General features: G+C 38.1%; 1 protein-coding gene across 2 annotated transcripts in view; it reads left to right on the forward strand.

Moving 5' to 3' along the window:
• The window catches only part of CDC42SE2 (CDC42 small effector 2), an 81,411-nt gene that overhangs the window by 42,148 nt on the left and 17,792 nt on the right, over nucleotides 1-21,471 (forward strand). For both annotated transcript variants that reach the window (XM_062513285.1, XM_062513286.1), the window contains exon 4: nucleotides 6,937-7,256. In XM_062513285.1, the coding sequence (XP_062369269.1) occupies nucleotides 7,203-7,256 (54 nt within the window). In that variant the 5' untranslated portion in view covers nucleotides 6,937-7,202. The remainder of the gene's footprint in view (nucleotides 1-6,936; nucleotides 7,257-21,471) is intronic.

A 21,471-nucleotide genomic window follows, 5' to 3' on the forward strand; every position in this document is an offset into this window, starting at 1 on the left:
GTGGTACTGTCTCATTTGTTGGTTCTGTGCACAAAATAGCAAGGATCTGTCAAGGTCTGGATCCCACAGGTGAAATAAATAAATGTATCTGAAGGGCTAAAGAGTAAAACTCAGGCAGTTGCAGATGAGAGTGTATTAAAAAAAAATAGTAAATATTTAAAGGCTTTCTGCTTCAAGGTCACAGCTGGCGCTTGCAAATATGTTTACTGTCACACTTGGTTAGCTGTTCTTCCCTTGACAGAACTGTGTGCTTTCCTGCTGTCCCCTACTTTACAGCTCCCTCTCATGTCATCAGCAACCTGATAAGGAAAACGTGGTATTTTCCTTAGAAGCCTGCTGTGTTTTCCTTCCTGTATCTTTTGCTGCCCTCCCATGTATTATTCCAGGTGGGTACTTCTATTGCAGGGGAGCTTGTGATGGCTTCCTACAAACTGAAAGCACAAAAATAGGAGAGGTTCCAGTGCAAGATTTGATTGTTCCCAAAGCTAGATGCTGTACTATTAACAACACAATTTTAAAAAATCACCCCATCTGTCTCATTTAAGTAAGCTGTAAATAGTCCCTTCATCCTATTCCCTTGTTTTCACAAGTCTTTCAAACCTTTAACTCAGAAGCAAATTCCTCCTATAATAGTAAATGTTTATGGCTTTTAGTTTGTGTTAGGCTTGATTTGAAGTACAACGTATTTCTAAGTTGCTTAAGGAAATGTAGTAATGAAAACTATTTCAGTATTGATAGCTGCAAAAAATAAGAACTAACTCCAAATGATCAATAATCCCAAAATAAAGCCCTATAATCTTACCACTGTAGTAATAATGTGCAATACTGTATCATGAAGACATGAATAAAATAACCTTTTTACAGAGTCAGGACATATGCATTCAGGGTTTAAAAATGTACAGGAAAGTCTAACTCAGACTCTGAAGATTGTTGAATGTCTTGAAACTAAACTAAGGCACTTGGGAGTCACTAAGGCGTAATTGATATGGGAAGATTGTTAAGAAATGAAAAAAGAATTTTAGCCTTTTTCAGGCTATGTTGATGGTGAATGTTGTCTTTTGTGTGGCAAGAGTTATTTGCAGCTCAAGTTTCTCAGGATTTGAAAGTGAAAACATAATTGTTGTATTAAAATCAGTGTCAAAATGCCCAGAAGTGTCTGTTCTTGTAGAGGAGGATGGATGAAAAGTGCTTCTCTAAGTTCATTGCCCCGATGAGATAAGGCTTTGGTACAGAATTCATGAACAGAGGTAACTTTCTCTTGGTTGTCTTTGTTAAAAACCTCTTGCTTCTGGTAGATTTTTTTATTTCGAAAAATGAAGCTGGCAAATGAATAAATACCTCTCACTTTCTTTGAGAGCTGGAGAGTATCCTCCAATTGCTACAGCTGTAATTGTGTATAAGTGTGCATGAGCACAACCTCTCCCTTGGTTTGGACACACCTTTAGTCCTCTCCTTCCCTCATTTCTGGTTGCTACATGACTTTATTTAGTCATCATCAAGAGGAAGTAGTGTGGCTACAATAGAAATCTAAAGTGCAAAGCGTGAAAGAAGTCTTAAAAATACACTCAAATTATTTTTCTACTTAACAGCTTTCAGAATTGAAAGAAATGATAGCTTTTAAAAGTCTTTAAGGGAAAATAAAACAAAAACCAAATCAAAATACCCATGTATTTCATGGAATGAATCTCCTGTAGAAAGAAAAACTGTAAAGCTTTTTCTTATGAAGTACTTGAGGCTAAAATGCTAGTAATGGGCTTAGTCATGACTTTGTGCCTACGTGTGCTTATTATGGCACTTCATGTTGTGTTGTAACATACCAGGACATGGCGTGATTTTTGTTCATGGTTTGCTTTTTTTTTTTTTAACCTTTTTTCCCCCACTCTCCTTTAATAGTAGTCTGAGCTTTGGAGCAAATCTAGTTAAATTCAGATGCTAACACCTGTAATTTTTTTTCTCTTCCTGTGGATTTATTTGCTTCAGGTGATTGTCTGAGAGCGCTGTTACCACATTTCCTGTTTAAAGCCACAGTGAGCAGTATACGGTCAAAGGATACAGAAAGTTCACTCAAAAGGAACTATATAGATGCCTTTTTTTAAAGGAGCAGGTTGTTCTCAAGCTGTATAATTAATAAGTAGTTCTATTTTAACTGACTCTCCACAGCATAATGCATATTCCTGTTTGAATCAGTGAAGGTAAATGCTGTCTGACCTTTTCTATATGAATAAATTTGAAAAGCTCAGAGGGAAAATTGATGTCTTAGTTTACCTTTCCTCTTTCCTGCTCTATATATTTCTCACAGAAAAGCTAATACTGCTTTAGTAAGAAAAATGGATGATACTGTAACAAAATGTCCTTTGCCCACTATTCATTAATGCATTTTTTTTTTTTAATACTTAAGATGCATGACTCGAGGGCAGTCTCCCTGACCAACTCCTAAGGGTCCCCTGATATCAGGGCTAAGGTGGCAAAATGAGGAATGGGTCCACACCACAACTGTGGGACTAAATACTTTAATAACTGTAAAAGAAAATGTGGGACGAGGCCCAAAACACATACATACAATTAAAGGGTTGAAGACAAGGGTGAGGGAAAATCCAGGGTATTTATAAGGGATGGTGAGAGGTGGGTCCAGGGTCAAAATCCAATGGGTAAAGGGAGAAGTGGTTCAAGGGAGGAGCAATATAGGGCAGGAGCCAAGAGGGTAGGACGGGTGGAACAACGCAGTGAACATAACCCAATGGGGGTTACAAGGATTCAAGAACTTTCTAGAACTGGGAGGAGAAAAGGGATGACATAGCTGGGAATAGAGACCACCAATGGGAAATGAGGGTTATAAAGCATTACTACAAGCAGTTTAAAACCTTTGACAACCTTCTTTTTTAGGAACTATAATAAACTTAAACAAATGCCCTCCAAGGTCTGGGGCTGAGGGGCAGCTCCTCATCAAAAACACTGGTCTGGCTTGGGATGTCAGCCAGTTCAATTCCTACAGTATATAAGCCTTAAAATGCAACTAAGTTGTTCAGCCTGATAATCTTGTGTGTTTTTGTAATGTGAATCATCCACTCTAAAATAAGTTGCATTCAGACTTCAGGAAGTTTACAAGGGAAAAGCAAATTGGTGTTTCACTACTCATCACTCTGATTAATTTCTGGTTCAGACAGATGTGAGCTCTTATGTTGTTCTGCCACTCTGAGCACCATAAACTGTGCAAAAAGAGCAAAACCAAAGAGTGGTAGAGGTGTTACCCTGAAGTGTGTTCTTCTGCCTCTGTTGTGCTCTTTGTCTGGCAGGTCTGCACAGAGGGATGCAGCAGTGCTGCAGACGATGCCATGTTTGGGTGGCAGAACATTGGAATAGGTTGCCCAGAGAATTTGTGAATGCCCCATCCCTGACAGTGCTCAAGGCCAGGTTGGATAGGGCACTGAGAGACCTGGTGGGAGGTGTTCCCATGGAAGGGAGGCTGGAACTAGATGATCCCTGAAGTCCATTTCAACCCAGACCATTCTATGGTTCTATGATTCAAATCTTAATTCTATGAAAAAGCAGAGATCTAGATGTGAAATGCTGCATATATTTTGAGACCACATTATTTGCAGCTAGGCTTGGGGTGCAGTTCAAGCTTTGCAGGAAAAATTTCCCATGAGGTTGCTAGCATGCTGATATTACATAATTACTTGACTAGAAGCTGTAGGCCGCTATGATTTTTTTCTTTCTTTCTTTATAACTAATAATTTGGAAAAGAACAGCAGAATTTTCCTGTTTCTACTTGTTCTTTAAACAAGCAGCTTTCAGTATAAGAGAAGTTCTGGTGTGTTACCATTAACATCACAGCACCAATACATCTTTTTGGTTTCAGCTTAATTGCTTCTTTTTCCATGTTGGTGCAACAGAATTATACCTGATATTTATATTAACTTGATTCCTGTAAAAATCATTTGTTTAGCAGACTGGGAAGGCGTAGGAAATTCCAGAGCTCTAACAAATACTGCTAAGCATTTGTTTGCCTTTTAAGAGGTTCAGTTAATGTCAGTTTTCTCCATACATACTGATACATCAACTGCATGTTTCAGTTAGAAGTCGGCAGATTGAAAAAGTGTTAGTGATTGCAGAACCACCAATCTGAAGGCAAATGTAGCACTTTACAGTCTACACAACTGAAAATACATTTTAAAGAATAAACATGTAATCAGAGATTATTATTTACAATCTTTACCTTGGCTTTGTCATTCTGAAACTTTAGATCTAAGGCAGGGAGTCAGTTTTGACTATCCAGGAGGTCACAAGTCCTGCATGCAGAGAGTGGCTGTGTAGAGCAGGAATTCTGCACCCTTGGGTATTCTGTAAACAGGAAGAGCTTTCCAGGCTCTCAGGTGCCCACACAAGCCCTTCAGGTTTATTCCCAGGGCTTCAGCTCAGCACAGTGCTTGAGGCTGCAGTGAGCTGGAGGAGTGTGCCAGCAATCAGTGAGCAAACACAGAGACAGATCAACAAAAGGAATCTCCCTGCCCTTTAGTGTATGTTTTCTGTACTTGGGTGTAACTGGCAGATCTAAGTTAGCCCTCCGTGAGAAAAAGAATTTGATATGTCAGTTCTGGACTTTGTCAAAAAGATATTGTAAGGAAGCAACAAGTATCATAATTTTAGGAGTCACAAATCAGAATATTGGGGCACTTGCAGAGCAAGAAAAGCATGATACCCATTTCTTGCTCTAGCAGCTTACAATATATCAGACCTCAAAATGCTAACTTTGAGTATTTGGTTTATAAATTTCTCATAATCTGAACAGCTGGCATTGGGAGTACATTGCCATGTTTCAGAACAACTTCACACTTCTATCTTAGTCAATCAGGTTTCAGGAGATGTGAACTGTACAGACACTGGATTAGAATTGTCAAATGTTACATGCTTAACAGAAGTTAACTGTGTTTTTTTACTTTTGATAATTTTTATTTATGATTTTGTAACATACTGAATCAAATTTAGAGAAGAATTGTGTAGCTTGCAAATTCTGAGTCTGTAGAGAAGAACAGAGTATTTTTCTGTCAAGATTTTCTTTGTAAATCCGCTATTTAAAAATAATAAATTTTCAGTCACCAAAATAATTGTGGAAAAAAAACTCTAATTAGAGTGAGAACTTCCTTAGAGACTTCTCTTTTCATTTTTGGATTTCACACTACTGATAGTCGAATCCCAAGTTTTATTGCAGTTTCTTGATTCATTCATGGAATTTAGATGGTGATCTTTTTAGCAGGAAAATCTTCTCTTAAGTAGTTAAAATATGTCATGTTAGCACTGTTCTAAGACCTTTTTTTCAATGCCTGACAAGCAAGAGGTTGCATTTTTTGCCAAAAAAAAAGTGTTTTTGGCCGAGTGGGGGTTGTTTGCTTGTTTAGGTTTCTTTCTTGCCCTCAAGGTATCCTGTTTAATAAAATTGCTTTGTTTTATGTGGTGTTAGCAACAGGATAACCTAGCAAAGCATATCCCCCCTCTTCCTATTCTAAGCCGAGAATACCAGAAGCAGGCAGATCAACCTAATTTTGACACTGTCAATTGATTTTTCAAAGCTAGGAGGCACAAGTACTTTGGCTGGGGCTTTGCTATTTAGATGTTTTTACTGCAGCATGCATTTGTTTCTAGAAGAGCTTCAGTTAGTGGCTTAAAAGCTGAGAAGTGTGAGAGCTTCCCAGAGGCTTTGGATATAGTATGGGAAAGGTTCTGCTGTATTCTTTTTATGTGTTATAGACAGTAGTCCTGGAAAGTACCTGGCTAGTTGTGGCCGCACAGTGCAGTGGCTTGGCATGTATGTAGTAAATGAGGGGGATATCTTTGCTCATGTGCTTGACACGTGGAAAACTAATGAAGGTGGAAGAGAAGTGGAGCTTCTCTGCCACAGAATGTGTGTGCATTTTATAGATAGATATATATATATATATATATATATATATATATATATATACACACACACACACATAAACACATGCATAGTTTCATGCATTGCATGTAGTCTCCAAACCACTGCATACTGTGAAGAATTGCATAGAAATAATAGCTGTGCAAACATCTGTGTGAGTGAAGATGCATAAAGCGAAGTTGTATAAAGAATTATTAAGGAGTGTGCCTGTAAAAACTTCTGAATAATCATTATCTCACTTTCTCTGCAAGTAAAGTTTATGATATGCAGCAAGATAAGTGAAGTCTCAAAGGAATTTTTATTGCACTCCTACTGAAAGAAACCAGAATGGAGGTTTACCAACAAACATTATTTGAGCAAAGGAATGGTTGGAATCTGGAGCCTCATTTGTTCCACTTGAGGAGTTTTAGAGGTTTAAGGAAACAATTTCAAAGTCTACAACTAATAACCTTGTTTTGAAGTCAGCTGTAAATGAAGCATAGGGTCAAAGAGGGTGGAAGGAAAGAACGCTGTGTTGACCAGGTCCAGCCATTTTTGCAAATTTTCCATATACCAAAATATATTTGTTTCCTCGACATTTAGGAGAACGCATCTTTGACAATTTTGTAGCAGGGTTGAGGTTAAATACCATTTAAATCTCACACTGTGAATGGACTGGATAGCTTTTCCAATGAGAAATACAATGTGTGAACAGGCGCAATTCCCCAAGAAGCATAAAGGGGTGTATGGGCAATTACCACTTTCTGAAATGACATTTGAAAGTTAGAAACAAACCAAGATGACTTCCAAAAGATTGGACACCAGTTCTTGGTATCGCTTCATCTAACCAAAGTAAATCATATATGGATTTATGGTACATGCTGTTTTTGGTAGTCACTGTAGAAAAAAGAACATGATTTGTTGCTTATATCTCTTCAGCCTCTGATTCAGGGTATTACCAAGAAGTCAGTGGTGTGGGTGGCTGGCTTGGAGCTTAGATTCTTTATATTCTCTCTTTTTGATTAATGTACTTCTGTTTTCAGGTTCACGTAACGCTAGGGACCAAAGAAGCATAAGTAATATTTCTCTGGTGCTGGGACCAACCTTCTGGAAGAAGACTCGTAACTTTTTGCCTTCAAGTTCTTTGTCCTGGGACTGACTTGTCTTTGGAGAAGAGCTGAACAGAAAAGAATATTTTAACATTGGAGCCATTAAAAATAAACCTGTTCAAAGAACTTACTACCTGCAGACAGATTTACAAAGGTTGAGTCCTGCTTTTCGTCCGTGTTCCCACTTCAGACTGTAAACAATGAGTGAGTTCTGGTTGTGTTTCAACTGCTGTATTGCAGAACAGCCTCAGCCTGTAAGTATGAATATTGGCACTGCTTTGTTTTTAGATCATTAACTAAATTTTTCATGTTTTTTAGTTTTCTTAAGTTACTTTATTTTTTTTTAATCATAGTTGTTCGGCCAAGCTTGGTGAGAATTAAGCAATTAACTGATACTCTCTTTTATGGGGATCAAAAGAAGTTTGTTCTAAACTGCTGTCACTTTCCTGTCCTTGAGATCAAATCTCTCTATCCAGACTCTGCAAAGAGCCCACGTTTGCTGGAATAGAAAAGGAGGAGAAGGAAAAAGGGTGATGAGGATGTAGACTGTCAGTCTAGAGTAAATAACTTTTTAGTGGAGATATGTTAAATGTCCTCACTTTTATATGATTAAGGCCTGCTTTTTGGTTCAGCTTGACAATGATGGTAGAAGAAAACTATTACATTAAAAAGTCCAACGTCACCTTAATTTAAAAAAGAATTTAATCTTTAACTGTTTAGTTAGTAGATTAAATCTTAGAAGAATGAAGTGTTGCACTCATAAATACTTCTGTAAAAATAGAATTTTAAATGGCTGTTGTGTGAAAAAGTACATAGCAAATAGTTAGATAAAATTTCCAAGCATACACTAGGAAAATAGAAAATACAGAAATATTCTTAGTTTTAATTTGTTTTTAAGTACTTTTAGATTATGTTTCTGAGTCCTGTGCTGGGTCTACATGAAGGTGGAATTAACCAGGAATATGGTTACCACTGTGAGAAGGATCACTGCATGGTGTGACATCCAGATCAAGCTAAATGAATATGTAGAAATTACAGTGGTCATACAGTAGTTTTACAAATATGTTTTAAAAAAAAGTGAAGCCAGTTACTACTGGTAGTATTACAGTAACCAAGAGAAGCTCAGAGTGAATAAAGAAACCTCACATTAATATGTTTAGCTGCTCATATTTGGGTTTGGGGAAACCAAAGGACTGGAAAAAAGTGCCTCACATTAGGCATTGTCATTGCATTGAGCCTGAATGCCAAACTGATGGCATGCAAATATTAAAGTGTTACCGTTAACATTTTGAACTAAGGAGTGCAACTTTATCTTAATCTCAGACAGAGATTAAGCAGAGCTGTGGGAGATGAACTCTGAGATACCAGCATGGGAAGCTGCAATCCGCCTCTCTTGCTTAAATACCATACAGTCTTTTAAAATTCTAGCTGCACCCATATAGAGCAAAAGTTACTTGTCTCAGTTTTTGATCATATATTTAAAAAAGATGTGACAGTTAAAAATATTTCAGATAGAAAAATTGCAAATTCTGTTCAGTTTTGAGAATCCTGGGGGTCAGTCTGTACGAAATCTTGACTCAAGTTCTGTGGTCTGCTTAAGTTACTGCCCAAGAAATCCACATATGTTAATGCAGCAGTCTGTAGGTAATGCCTCATGCAGCAAGTGGAGACTGTATGTGGAAAGTGGAAGAAAAGGAATCAACCCACTGTGTTTCTGCTGATAAGGTGGAGTGCATTAGCTTGATCATTAAAACCATCCTTGTGTTTAAGATACTAATAGCATGTTGTTTAGCACTAACCTAGTTTCTGAAATGTGCCTTTCAAATGTTGTAGGAGACTTGCTTGTTACAAAGTGCTAAAATTCTTCAGGATATGTCTCAGAATAAAAACAGTTGTATGCCCTATTCTTGGCAAGCTTGATGAAAGGCACTTGCTTAGTTGTCCTTTCCCTGCAGTAACTCATCTCATTTTTGCTGTGTTGTATTGTACAGCCATTGTTCTGCCATGCTGTGTTAAACTAAGTGGAGTATTTACTCAGACACTTAAACCTCTGAGTCAGTACAGGAATGTTTTGCATTTCTGACAAATAGCAAAGCATGTACTGTAGTTCTGAGGCAAAGCGATACATGAGACAAGTGATAAGGAAGCAGCTTCCCTTGTCTCTGCAGGTGTTGTATGATTGCATCTTCTAGAGATGAAAAACGTGCTAGTTTTTAGTCTCAAAATACTGTTACTTATTTCCCCATTGTATCATAAACTAAGTGAAACAAGCAGACTTGGATAAAAGCTAGGTGTCTGTCCCCTGCTGTGCATTCAGCTTGTCAGTTGAGTCCAGTTTCTAAGGAGAAACGCCTGATCTGCCCAGTCTCGTTCCTTTCACGTGCCTTCTTTCACCTTAACTCCTGCATCTCAACTTTTACATGGCCTGCCTCAGTGTCCCAGCCATTTCATGTTCAGCCACTACATGTTGAGTGGCCTTCTTGTGTGGAAGGACTTACATGGTCTTGTAGCAACACCAACAATCCCCAGCCTCTCAAAACAGACCTAGAAATCAGGAAGTTAATTTGCTACTTGTTCTGATAAATGCTTAGAATGTTTCTTCTGTTTTAAAGTTTATATTTATTATAGAATATCGTGAGTCAGAAGTGACCCAAAGCCATCATGGAGTCCAGCTCCTGGCCCTGTGCAGGACAGCCCCAAAATTCACTCTGTGGCCTCAGGACCATTGTCAAACACTTCTAGAACTCTTGTCAGGCTGGTACTGTGATCACTTCCCTGGGAGCCTGTTCAAGTGCCCAGCCACCCTCTGGTGAAGAATCTTTTCCTGTATCTAACCCACACCTTCCCTGACACATCTTCATGTGTTCCTTGGGTTCAGCAGAGAAAGGAGGATCTGCACAGCAGGAAGACCTTGTCCACATCCTCAGTTGTCTCTCCATCCTGTTCCAGGGCCTCATGCCTGTTGTGTAAGGGCACTTGGGAGGATGAGGCAGCCTGGGAGGGAACTTGGCTGTCAGCACAAGTAGTAGTAACCTGCTTCCATTCTCCCCTGTGTCTCATAGGTCTCCTCCTTCTGCCAAGGGGGTATTCTCTGAAATGATTTTTTTTTCTCATTATCTTTGGCAGATGCTGATATCTGAGGCACCTTTAATGTCATGGATATTGACATAAATGTTAACCCTCTTTGCTAGAGGAGGAAATGAAAAGAAAGTCTTAATAGTTGCATGTTTCTGTGATATTTTTAGCATTCCTTGATCTAAGCAGTTTCCTATTCTCCTGAAATTAAGGATGCCAGAATTGTCTCTGCTTTCTGCTGGCAAAATTCTAGTGTACTGTATTTGAAATGGTCAGATACAGCATCTCTATTCTTTTCAGCTATAGTGCACTTAGCATGAGAACTGTGCATGCATGAGTCCTGTCAGTTTTATGGAAGAGCAATAAGAACACATTACTTCTCTAAAAGCATACCCCAGAGCAGAACAGTAACAATGTTGCAGTTATATAATAGTGTTCTTTGAGGTTCCTTAATTCAAAAACAGTGTACAAGTGTTGCCATCATCTTTTAGTGAAATGTATCATGGCACAGGTTTTAGTCTTTTATCAATGCTAACCGGATGCACCCTGCTGCTGTGAAATAAAACAGCTGTTTTGGAAAACAGTGTTCTACTCTAGCTCCTAAATGTTACCTCGGTTGCTAAATATTTCACTTGGTGTATCCAAAATGGCAGTACTCCGGATCACTGAAGGCACACTTTGGAAGCTGGGTCTCTAAGCTGCTCTGAAATAGAGTGATAAAATGAAGAAAGCAGGTATTCAAAGCAACAAAACTAATTAGGGATGCTGCTGAGCAAAGCATGTTCCTCACGGTGGCATCTTAATAGCCTAATGTTCTTACCATAGTAGAATCCAAACAAAAGCCAAGGGAGAGTATTCTTGTATCACCCTCTACTTTTTTTTTTTTATTACTCAGAATATATTTCGCCACAATGAACTTTATATCTTACTTTCATATCTGTTTCCATGATACCAAAGAGGAGATACTAACCTATTAATAACTGTGTCCCAGATTTTCTCGGTGGTTTAAGCCTGAATTCAGCTTCTTATGATCTGACCTTTGTTTTGGGAGAAGTAGCACTTTCTGTGATTGCACCAGTTTTCTTACACCTCCCACTGATACCCTTAATAGGTTCTGGAAGCTGATTTTGCATTTCCCAGTGCAGTAATTTTTCTCATGCTTCCTCTGTGTTACCATGTCATCCACTGCTATGTTTCACTAAACTCTGCCAATTTCCCACTGCCAGCTGCATTACTTGATAACAGAAGTTTAGAAAGCTTGCAGGTTTTCAGAGAAAATGTCCATGGTTTCTTTCTTAGGCTAAGTTTGTTGCCTACACCAGGAATCTGTTATTTTCCTATACTGCTTTCTTCTTGGTCTGTCCATTTTTAACTTGCAAAGTTAATTTTTGGTGTGAGAAGCCTTTGGTCATGATCTGGTGCACTCCCACCTGATTTGGGCCAAAGGTCAGTACAGCTGAGCTTTTCAGTTTGTTTTGACCTTGAAGTAAAATTACTGTTCTGCTACAAAAGAATAAACTATGCTTTCTTATGTCTGGCTCCAGGCTTCCTTCCCTGGTTAATCTGTAGATGTTTTGTTGCTTGTCTCTTGTTTAGATGATTTCCATGTTGTATTTTTTCAAGGGGCTGTGAGAATTTGGTTGCATGCTATGCCATAAATGTTTAAAGTGGTTTGGAAAGTGAAGTTTGTTTAGTGTCACTTTTGGTGTATGAAAGAGGATGAACAGGTAGGTATTTGGAGTGGGGAGCCAGTCTTAAAAGAGAGGCAGGAAAAACCCTGTGCATAATGCTGTGTAACTGCAATGCTGGATGCTACAGAAGCCATAAATTATCCTTAAACCTGATTCACTTAAGGAAATTACACATGAATGGATATTGTCAGCCCTAGCTTCCCTCCTGGAGAAGGAGTCATAGATACAGCTAAGGATACATCTAACAGTGCAATTTTTGCAACTCTTAAAAAGGAGAATTAAGCATTCATTGTGCCTTACAACTGCAGAATAGATCACCCCCCCAGCAGGTACACATAGGACCTTGCTGCTTGAAGAAGTACTGATTCAAGCTCTGTGTTCAATACAACAGCTCTGTGCAAGTGCAGCTTCCAGCTTAAAATATCCAAAACTCAGACTCTCTTTTTCATTAAATTTCATCAGTCTACGGCATTCAGTTAGCCTGTGAAAGACTTAGGTAAAAGATGACAACGTTAGAGAGCCCCCAGATTTCAGAGTTACCCTACTGAGTTACATTTTGAGGTGCCAGTTGAGATGCTTGAAATTCTTTCTTTTTCCTATTCAGTGCTGTTGTTAGAAGTAGCTTGAGGGAACACCTTATCAAAGGGGGCAGAATCAAATAAGCAGCAAAGTGCTTGGCTTTTATTTATAAAACCTGATCTGCTGGTATGGCTTTCAGCCTGATAGAGCTGCTCTTGGCTTTTCCTTTACCTTTAAATTAGCCGCCACATATCTTAAAATATTTTTTCTGATGTTCAAGTATTAAAATGTTTACAAAGAAAACAAAGCATTATGTGTTTATGTATAAACACCTGAATGAAAATTATGGCTTTTATTACAGCTGTGAAATTTTTAGCCCTTCATTAGCTGCATTGCTGCTATTTACTCAATATAATACTAGTTGATGACATGGAAAATAGCTCTTTGGAGGAGGTTGGAATCAAGAATTATGCCAGCTTTCTGTTGATGAGAATGTGTCTTGCCATTATCAACATACTTGAAGAAGGATGTAATATGCTTTTAATATCTACAGGCTCCACAGAGCTCAGGCTTTCCACTTAAACATGGGCACAAAGTAGATTGTGCTGTTTGTTGATCTGGACACTAGTGCTAGAGCCCTTGAATTTCTTGTTTCTTGTTTCTCTTAAATCTCCAAATTTTTCAGTGAGAAGACATTTTCAAGAGCAAAACCCTGGTATGAGTCACTGACAAAAGGAGCTTCCACAAGAACTAGTTGATGCTGCCTAGTAAAAGTTGATAGTTTTGCAGTCACTGTTGGAGACTGTGCTGTGAAGCATTTACAGTGCAATTTTTCATAATTGTTCTGTGATTTTTTTTAATTTTTTTTTTTGATGGAACGTGAAGCTATAAAGCCCTGGTATGTTTGGTGTGCCTTAGTTCTAATGTTTGTCAGTTTTATCCCATTCTGCTTTTTATGTCAGAGCAGGGGAGATGGAGAAGCATGAAGATTTAAGGGTATTTCTGCTTGCCAATAGCTAGAGGCAGGGATAATCTGGACGTAGCCTGAGAGATGTGCACTTTCACTGACACCATTTGGAAGTATGCTTTGTGTTAGTGAATAGTCAGTCGTTGCCCTGAAGCTAAGCGTTCAGACTTTTGGCTTTTACTGCGTTTGATATGAAAGGGAGTATTTAGACTAGAAGCTTCCTCTGCTGATATCTTACTGTATTTTTATTGTAACTTTTCTGGAGTGGATCTCAGATATTCTGTTCGTAATAATTCTTAAGACCAATACGCAACTCAAAAAATGCATATTTTTAAGTTGCTCTTTTAAAGGTATTTGCCTGTACTTATATTTTCAATTCCCAACATCAGTATTCCACAATGCTGAAAGTTTTCCTTTTTCAGGCTGTTCCTTAAACCTCTAGTTCTGCATTTCCTGTCATGACACTTAATTGCACATGAGATACTTCCAGTACCAAAGTTCCCATTTACTCAAAATAATGCTATTCTTCTCTGTTCTCAAAGATCCTGATTTTGTAAGATATCCATTAAACCATTACTTTAATAGGTAATCCCTGGCAATTATTTTCTTGCTTTTGTCTTCAGAGTGGCTTAGCTGATCACTCTAAAATGCTGACTTCTGTAACTCTGGGTTAATATCCTGCCACAGGAGGATATTCTCCAGAGTGAGGAGAAAGAAGTATGGAGGCAGGGCAGAAAAGCTGAAGCTGTTAACTGCATTTGGATGCAGATTCAGGGAAGTGATGACTCTCTGAACCCATCAGGTATTTTTTTTTGTCAAATTATTTTAGGGGTTTTTTTAGTTACTTGGATGTATCCTCAAGAGAGCTGTAGTTAACTGTAGTCAAGGAAAGATACCATCTCTTCGTGTTTTCTGTCTCAAATGAATGTGTAACACTGAGTGATTTGTTAGTGTGTCATGCTCTGAAAGTGCTTAACATGAAAAGAGATGAGACTCACCTGGAATTTTTAAATATAGTTTAGACTACGTTATCTTTTTTACTGTTTTAAATTCAGCTCCTTCAGGCTTGGAAGATACTGGGTTTATAATATGTTCTTTAGCATAGAGAGGGTCTTAATAATTGCTTTTCTCTGGCGTATAGTATAACTTATTCAGGGTGAGCCCTCGGTGCTTGATAGTATACTGTAAAGGACTACCTACTTCATAGTTCATAAATTTTGGTACTCGGATGCTCTCAAATGAGATTGTTTCAATGTTGCCTTATCTTTGGCAAGACTGCGTTACAATTTATGTGTTTCTAATTTGCACAAGATGGTTTCTAGTTGGTATGTGGCTGCCTTATCTCCAGAGATTGAGAAATTGAGAGCAAATTGTGATTTTTCTTTTTTAGTTCGCCTGGACCAGATTTTCTTTGCTGACATAGGGTGGCATTTCATGCTCTACTGTTCAGCCAGCTGTAGGTTTCCATCTGTGGACCAGAAGTACAGAGCTCATCTCATCATAGTGCATGTAGGAGGAAATATTTATTGCTTGTTGCTTATCAATGTCTGCATTCCCTCTGGTTCACGTCCACCTCTCTGAGTGGGATATGGTGTAACACAGAGCATTGTATGTCAAGTTTGTTACAAGGAGTTGTGACCTTTGAAAGTGTTGTACTCACTTAAAAAGTAAAAACATTTCCCAGAGGCTGGATGTCATGACTGCTGAGTGTAGGTAAATGCTCTGGAAATTCAACATTCTTTCAATCTGGCCTCAGACAGCTCCAAGTAAATTCAAGTCTCGCCTTTGCTGAAACCCTCTAGTTCTGTCACTGATGCTGAGTTCTGGGGTTTTTTTGCAGTTCAGGCATGATGCATTTGAAGGTTCAACATCACAATTCTTGTTTTACAGCTGGAAGATACCGGGCAGGTTATTTGGAGAGCTGCATGGTGGTCCATCAGTGGCTTCAGAGCCTGTGACCTTAAATTAGGAAATTAGGAAAGAACAGAAAAATTGGGACATACAGGATGATGTAGTGAAAAATTAACCTAATTTGAATAAAATGGAGGAAAATACTTCCAACAGAATTTATGAATAGATGGTAATTGTCAATTACACCCAAATGATAGAATTTTAGAGGTGATACCACAGTCAGTTTTAAGAAAGACAGTTGCGTAAAATGTAGTTATTAATTGTCACCTCATTATGTATATTTGAGTAAAACTTACCTTTTGGTGTGCTTTTTTAATTTGGGAACTGAAAAGCTGATGATTTTGGGGATTAAATTTCTTAAAGAAAGCACGTATGCCTTTGATCAGGTGGGAATTGGAGCTCTGTATCAGCGGAGTATAGTATTTGGTACATATTCCAAATGTAGTGGCTTACAAGCTAAAATCCACTTAAAGTAGATTTCTTGGAAAACTAGACTGTATTTGATATGTCCTATTTAACTGTTTAGAACAAATATTGCTTTAAGTACAGCATGTTGTACTGCAGTCACTAAAACACCATTTAATTCCTAGGCTCTCAGATGGTGGTCAAATAATGGATTACTGTTAAAATGGGAGAACAGATCCTGCCAGGCACAATTCCAAAGAGATCTGCTAGGATATGTGAGCACACATGCATGTACATGCATGTGCACATATGCAGCATACTGGATTGCATGCATTTGTGGCAGCAGTTTGGCATTGTTGAACTTGAGAAGAGTAGAAAAATGCCAACACAAGAATAGGCATGCTGATCCACAGAGTAGCAGTAGAAGAGCTTATAGGCCTTTTACTTTCCGTGGAAGAATATCAATGAATGTTTTTCTCTTTTTAATATCAGAACTAAACTTTGAAAATGAAATTACTTTTGGGTTCATAATGCAAAGATAGGAAAATTTGAGGGAGGAAGGAAAGAAGCTGCAATGTGTGTACTTCAGGGAATAAAGAAATTAGATTTGTGTGTGAGTTACTTAATTATTGCTTTAAAAGTCTATTTTAAAACCTTTTAAATATGTGTTCATGATTAAGGCATGGATTAAACTGCTGGGAAACTAGAAACTATTCAGTTGAGGCCTCTTTGCATGGTCCTACCCCTAAAGAACAAAACATGTGCCATGCAGCTCACATCACTGAGATTCGTCTGCTCTTTTAAATTCAGGAATAAAATGCCAACATTTTCATAAAAGAGATGAATATTCCTACGCATAAAAGACAAGGAAGAGGAAGTTTGCACCTTTTCATACATGCACACCTAGATTAAAACCTTACAAAAAACTAAGGCATGAAGATAGGTGTGTTCTAGCTGTTTAAGTGGTTGAAAAGCAGAGCCCTGTGGGGATTTCTGCAGACTGTAAACTTCAGGTCCTTCCACATAGCAAAGATTTTCTTTTTGATTTGTGAAAATATTTGTTGCATGGTGGGTTGGATTTTGGTATTTAGTTGATTTATTTTTGTCTGTTTTGGTTGGGGTTTTTTGTTGGTTTTGGGGGGGGGGCTTTGGCTGGAGTTTTTTTGCTGTTGGTGGTGGTGATTTTTTGTTTTCCCTGTTGTTGGGGTTTTCTTCTTGTTGGTTAGTTAGTGGGATTTTTTTGTTTGCTTTAGGTTCTTTTTTGTGTATTTTGGGATAATTTGTTTGATTACAGCAAAACCAAACTGCCAGAGTATTTTCCTTGGTGCTTCCCTGGGATCCTGCTGACTGCCAAGGTACTCTTGGAGGCTTATTAGTAGTTTCAATGGGGCATGTGTATAAGCATCATGATTTTCTTTGGAGGCAGTTCATCTTGGGTTGAGGCAAAAATTTATTCTAGTTGGATTTCTAAATGGATTATGTTAATTCTGGATTACATTGTTTTTTGTTTGGTGGAGGATTTGTTTATTTTGGGGGGTTGTTTGTAAACAGCTCATTGTAAACAGCTTTTTTGTATCTAATGAGATTATGAAATAAGAAGGGTTTGTGAAGAGACCAGTATTCATGTGACATAAGTGCTGCAAAACATATGCTGCAATAGCTTACAAATGTGAGGGTGTCTTGATCATCCCCCGAGACAGTACAATTTATTCTCCTTGTATACTAGTAGCATGTTTCATACCACCAAAATCATGTTTTGCAATATCTTTGTCAATTTCTCAGTGCCTCTAAACTAGAACAGCAGTGTAAATACTGTTCACTCTGTTCAGTCAGAAAACAGGAGAGCTTGCACCTTAGTCTTACCTATCTTTATATGATAGGAAAAGTGACCAGGTACCCTACAGTACCTCACATAGCATAATAATTTATGTAATTTAGTGCTCCAGAATTAGCTAGCTCACATTATTCACCAGTGAAAAGGAAAAAAAAATGATAAAGGGAGTAAGATTTTTATTTGGTATTGGTGTGTTTGTAACTTTGCCAAAAAAGACCAGCAAAGCTTTCCTTCTGAAGGATGCTCTGAGACAGCTCAAAAACCTGTTTTACCCTAGAGTTGTTTGTTAATCACTAAATTGTGCATTAAGTGGTTGAGTCTTGCTAGGAATCACTTCCAAACTTCCAGTTGCCAGCTCTACAAGTTCCCTCTGTGTTCAGAGAGTCAAGCTGAATCTTTTTCCCACACTGGTACAGTAAGCTTTCCATGAACAATCCCTCTGCTTCAGCTCACTGGAATTTAGTAAATAATTTGGTCATGCCCAAGAAGGAATAGAATTCAGCTTAGGTTCTTAGCAATGTTGGCTCTGCAGGCATTGCAGGGGTGAGTATTACTGACAAATTATTTTTTATGACTGAACATAACAGGCACTTATTTTTATAATGCCTAAGACAAGAAATGCTTTAGGACACGCTGACTGTGGTATGGTTTGTGCTTTTACTATTATCCCACATAAACAGCCACATCTAAGTTTTGTATTGTGGTTTTATGCAAGTTCATGTGGTTTAGTTTCTTAAGAGAGTGAACTGTAACTACACTATTTCTGAACACAGAAGAGTGGTCTGAAGGTAAACCTTGCCAGGAAACAATTGGGAAGGGCAGAAGGACTTGAATTTCCCAATATTTTTATGTAGTAATCCCTAAGAGAGTGTTTTGAGTATCACTGATAATGCGGAATCCTGATTTTATTTTTTTTTTTTAGTTTCACAGCTGGAAAAAAAAAACACCTTTGTAGTAGTCTTAGTGAACAATGTTTTCCCTTGAGTTTTGACAAATACTGGATTCATAAATTGTACTCAGAATGTTTTCAGAATGTGCTACAATGAACTTCAAAGCTTAAGAAATTATATTTTAAATTGTCTATTATGATGTTATAGAGAAAACCAGAGTCACTTCTTGTCCTAAATAATTTTGATGTAGTATGCATCTCTCCACAGTCTAAAACTTTACCACAATTGAGAAGCACCTGTCAATGTCTGTACGCAACAGCAGTTGTAGGTAGCTACTCTAATCTGTTCAAAGATACTGACAGGCCTTCAGGGAAACCTGGTGAGATAGTGAAGCAAGGTTAAGCCATAGAAACCATGCAGGAAATCTGGGAAGAAAATTAAATTCTTTCAAATTCTGTGCCTTGACCATGGAAGCATGTTTCTGGGTAGTGTAGCCTGATGACAGTGTGGCATAGGGAACTCAAAATAATTGGATATGACTGAGGTTTGGCAGTTGCCAGGCTGCCAAGCCAGTGGTTCAAAACTTTTTTTTTAATTGGCATAGGTGCCATAGTCCACTGAAAATCTAGTGTGTTACTAAAGGGTACCTGAGCTGTTGCAGGTTATGGAACACAGAATGGTGGTGATAATATTTTATCTTAGTTGTTGGTGTTTTTCTTTAATTTAGGAACAATGTGTATCTTCATACCAAAAAATGCTATTAATTTCTGTATTCATGGCTCTAGTTTTTAGGAAGGTAAGAGTTACGTTCTGTCTTTTTAGATGGTTCCATTTGCTGCAGAGTAAAATGAAAAATATTTACTAAAAATAATCTACACTTATTATGCAGCCAGTTTAATAATTCCCAGTCTGCAGCTCTTCAGAAAATGTGTTTTTGCTCTGTTTACTCTTCTTTCTAATCTTCATTCTGACTTCAGCTTCCAGTCACTGTAAATCTGTAGCTAAAAGCTAATGTTGGCTGTATCTTGGTTTTTGGTAGAAGCTGACTACACCTGTGAAACTGGGAAGCAGTTGCCCTAAAGTTGCCAATAGCACATGAACCTGGAGGAATCTTAAATATCTTCACAGTGCTCAGTGTTGCAATGCCAGAGGTTCCTGTTCAGCTGTCTAATAGCTATGCTTTCCTCTTCTTCTTGTCATAAGAAGCTCCAATATTTGGTTTTATTCTGGCAAGATCACTAGATCTGACACACTGAGAAAACCACATTGTATATTTCCTGGATTTTTACAGTGAATCCAACTTCAGAATTGCCAGTATTAAGCTGAAGGAATTGTATGTAATGGTATCAGAAACTGTGCAAGTAGGAGACATGGACAATAATATGAAATCTGCTTTTGCAGGAGTAAATTTATCATGGATAATTTGGTGCAGAAAACCTGCAAGATAATGGAGGATAGGCTTGCCACAGAAATGGATTAGCAAGTAGGAAGGTTCTCCTACATATTATCAACAGCCAACACTATCTCTAGAAATGATGGTGTGATGTTTGTGATGTTGTTGATACTACTAATGAGTCTAGTAGTAAATTATGACTAGTAAACTGACTTGACAAAATTTCTGTAGTGCAGTTAGTGGAACAGTTAGAAGCTATGTCTGCTACTGCTCCTTAATACATCTTTTCAACAACACTGAATTTAGAGTAGAATGGGAAAAATAAGTTAGGAATATAGGATATGGGGTACTTTCTTACTTGATGAAATTAAAATAATAATGATTGTTTGCACTCAAGACCTGTGGAATTTTGGCATGCCTCAGCAAGACTATGCAAAAGGGTATGTACATGTTTGGAACTGGTGTTTTCCTTTTGATGGGACACTGGACACGGCAGTAGAGATTCCTTTGTTTTGCCAAGGAAAGCAGGACCTTTCTTCAAGTGGCTTCCTTTTTATGTTTCTTGTCGTAATAAAAAATGTAGGCTTACAGTGCTTGACTAGTTTTTTTTTTTTTTTTTTTTTTTGCACAATGGCTTTTTGTTTTTATTGTCTGTCTTTTGAACCTGTGGATTTTCAGTGGCACACTGTGCTGCTCCTCCTTTGCTGCCATGCTTCTGTTGGAACTTGTTAATTAGTTCCTGAACAGCTTGCCTTCTTGTCGTTTGGAGATATTTGCCACGTGTCAGGGGTAAGCTTTTGTGTTGCTGCTCTGTGTCACTTGCTATTCTGAATATGTCAAAAGCTGAGCAGGAAGCTAATTTTTAAAGTCTAAGCACAACTGCGAGTTTGAACATTCTTTAATACTTAAGGGTAGACTACCCTTCCAGAGATGCTTCTAGCCAGGCTATGTGTGGGCACGATGTGTAAGCATCTCTAAAATACCTACTGCGCCATCCCTTGCTAAATTGTCTTGGTTGCTTATTGTCTTGTCTTTTTATAATTTTGTATATAATGTCACCATTTCAATGTCCACTAGTGGAATCGCCTTTCAAATGTGTGACTATTTTTCATAGTATGGGAAGAACATTGGAGGCTGTTCCTGCTTCCCCTGTGTAGGTTCTAACTCCTTTTTGCTTTGATGTCTCAAGCACAGGTGAAGACAGACTGTCACATTATAATGTATTTTTGGGATGCAGTTTTTACAAAATAATTTGTGTAAAATGAACTGGATGAACAGACTGACAGTCAAATTTGAGACCTTTGCAGAAGTCTTCACAGGAGCAAGAAATGGGATGGCCACTGAAGGAAATGTGTGATTCCATGCTTACAAATTCTTTCCCCCTACAAATCAGGGTATCCAAGACCATGTGACAGCACTCCTTTGGAGCTGCAGGGACAACCCTGAGACAATGCTGAGGTCACTCAGGTGACAAATAACTTAGCCAGGAAATGCCAATGGGAAGATCTCCAGAAAGGTCAGGTGTCAGGATTGTGTCTCATAGCCTGAGACATACAAAGATGTAATGGGATTACTTCCCTGAAAAAGGGATTTTTCCAATAAAAATCAAAGTATCTACATTTAGAGCAAGTTCATTTTGATAAAACTTCACTGGGAAGTAAGTAGTACAGTACATCATTAGAAAACCAGGAAATTATTAAGGTATTTTGTTGCATATAAGCACAAATATGCACACACACACATATAGGTATATATATACATGCCAACAAGAAGCTGCTGCTATC

Source organism: Cinclus cinclus, chromosome Z, assembly GCF_963662255.1.
Source record: "Cinclus cinclus chromosome Z, bCinCin1.1, whole genome shotgun sequence".
Classification (NCBI taxonomy): Eukaryota; Metazoa; Chordata; class Aves; order Passeriformes; family Cinclidae; genus Cinclus; species Cinclus cinclus.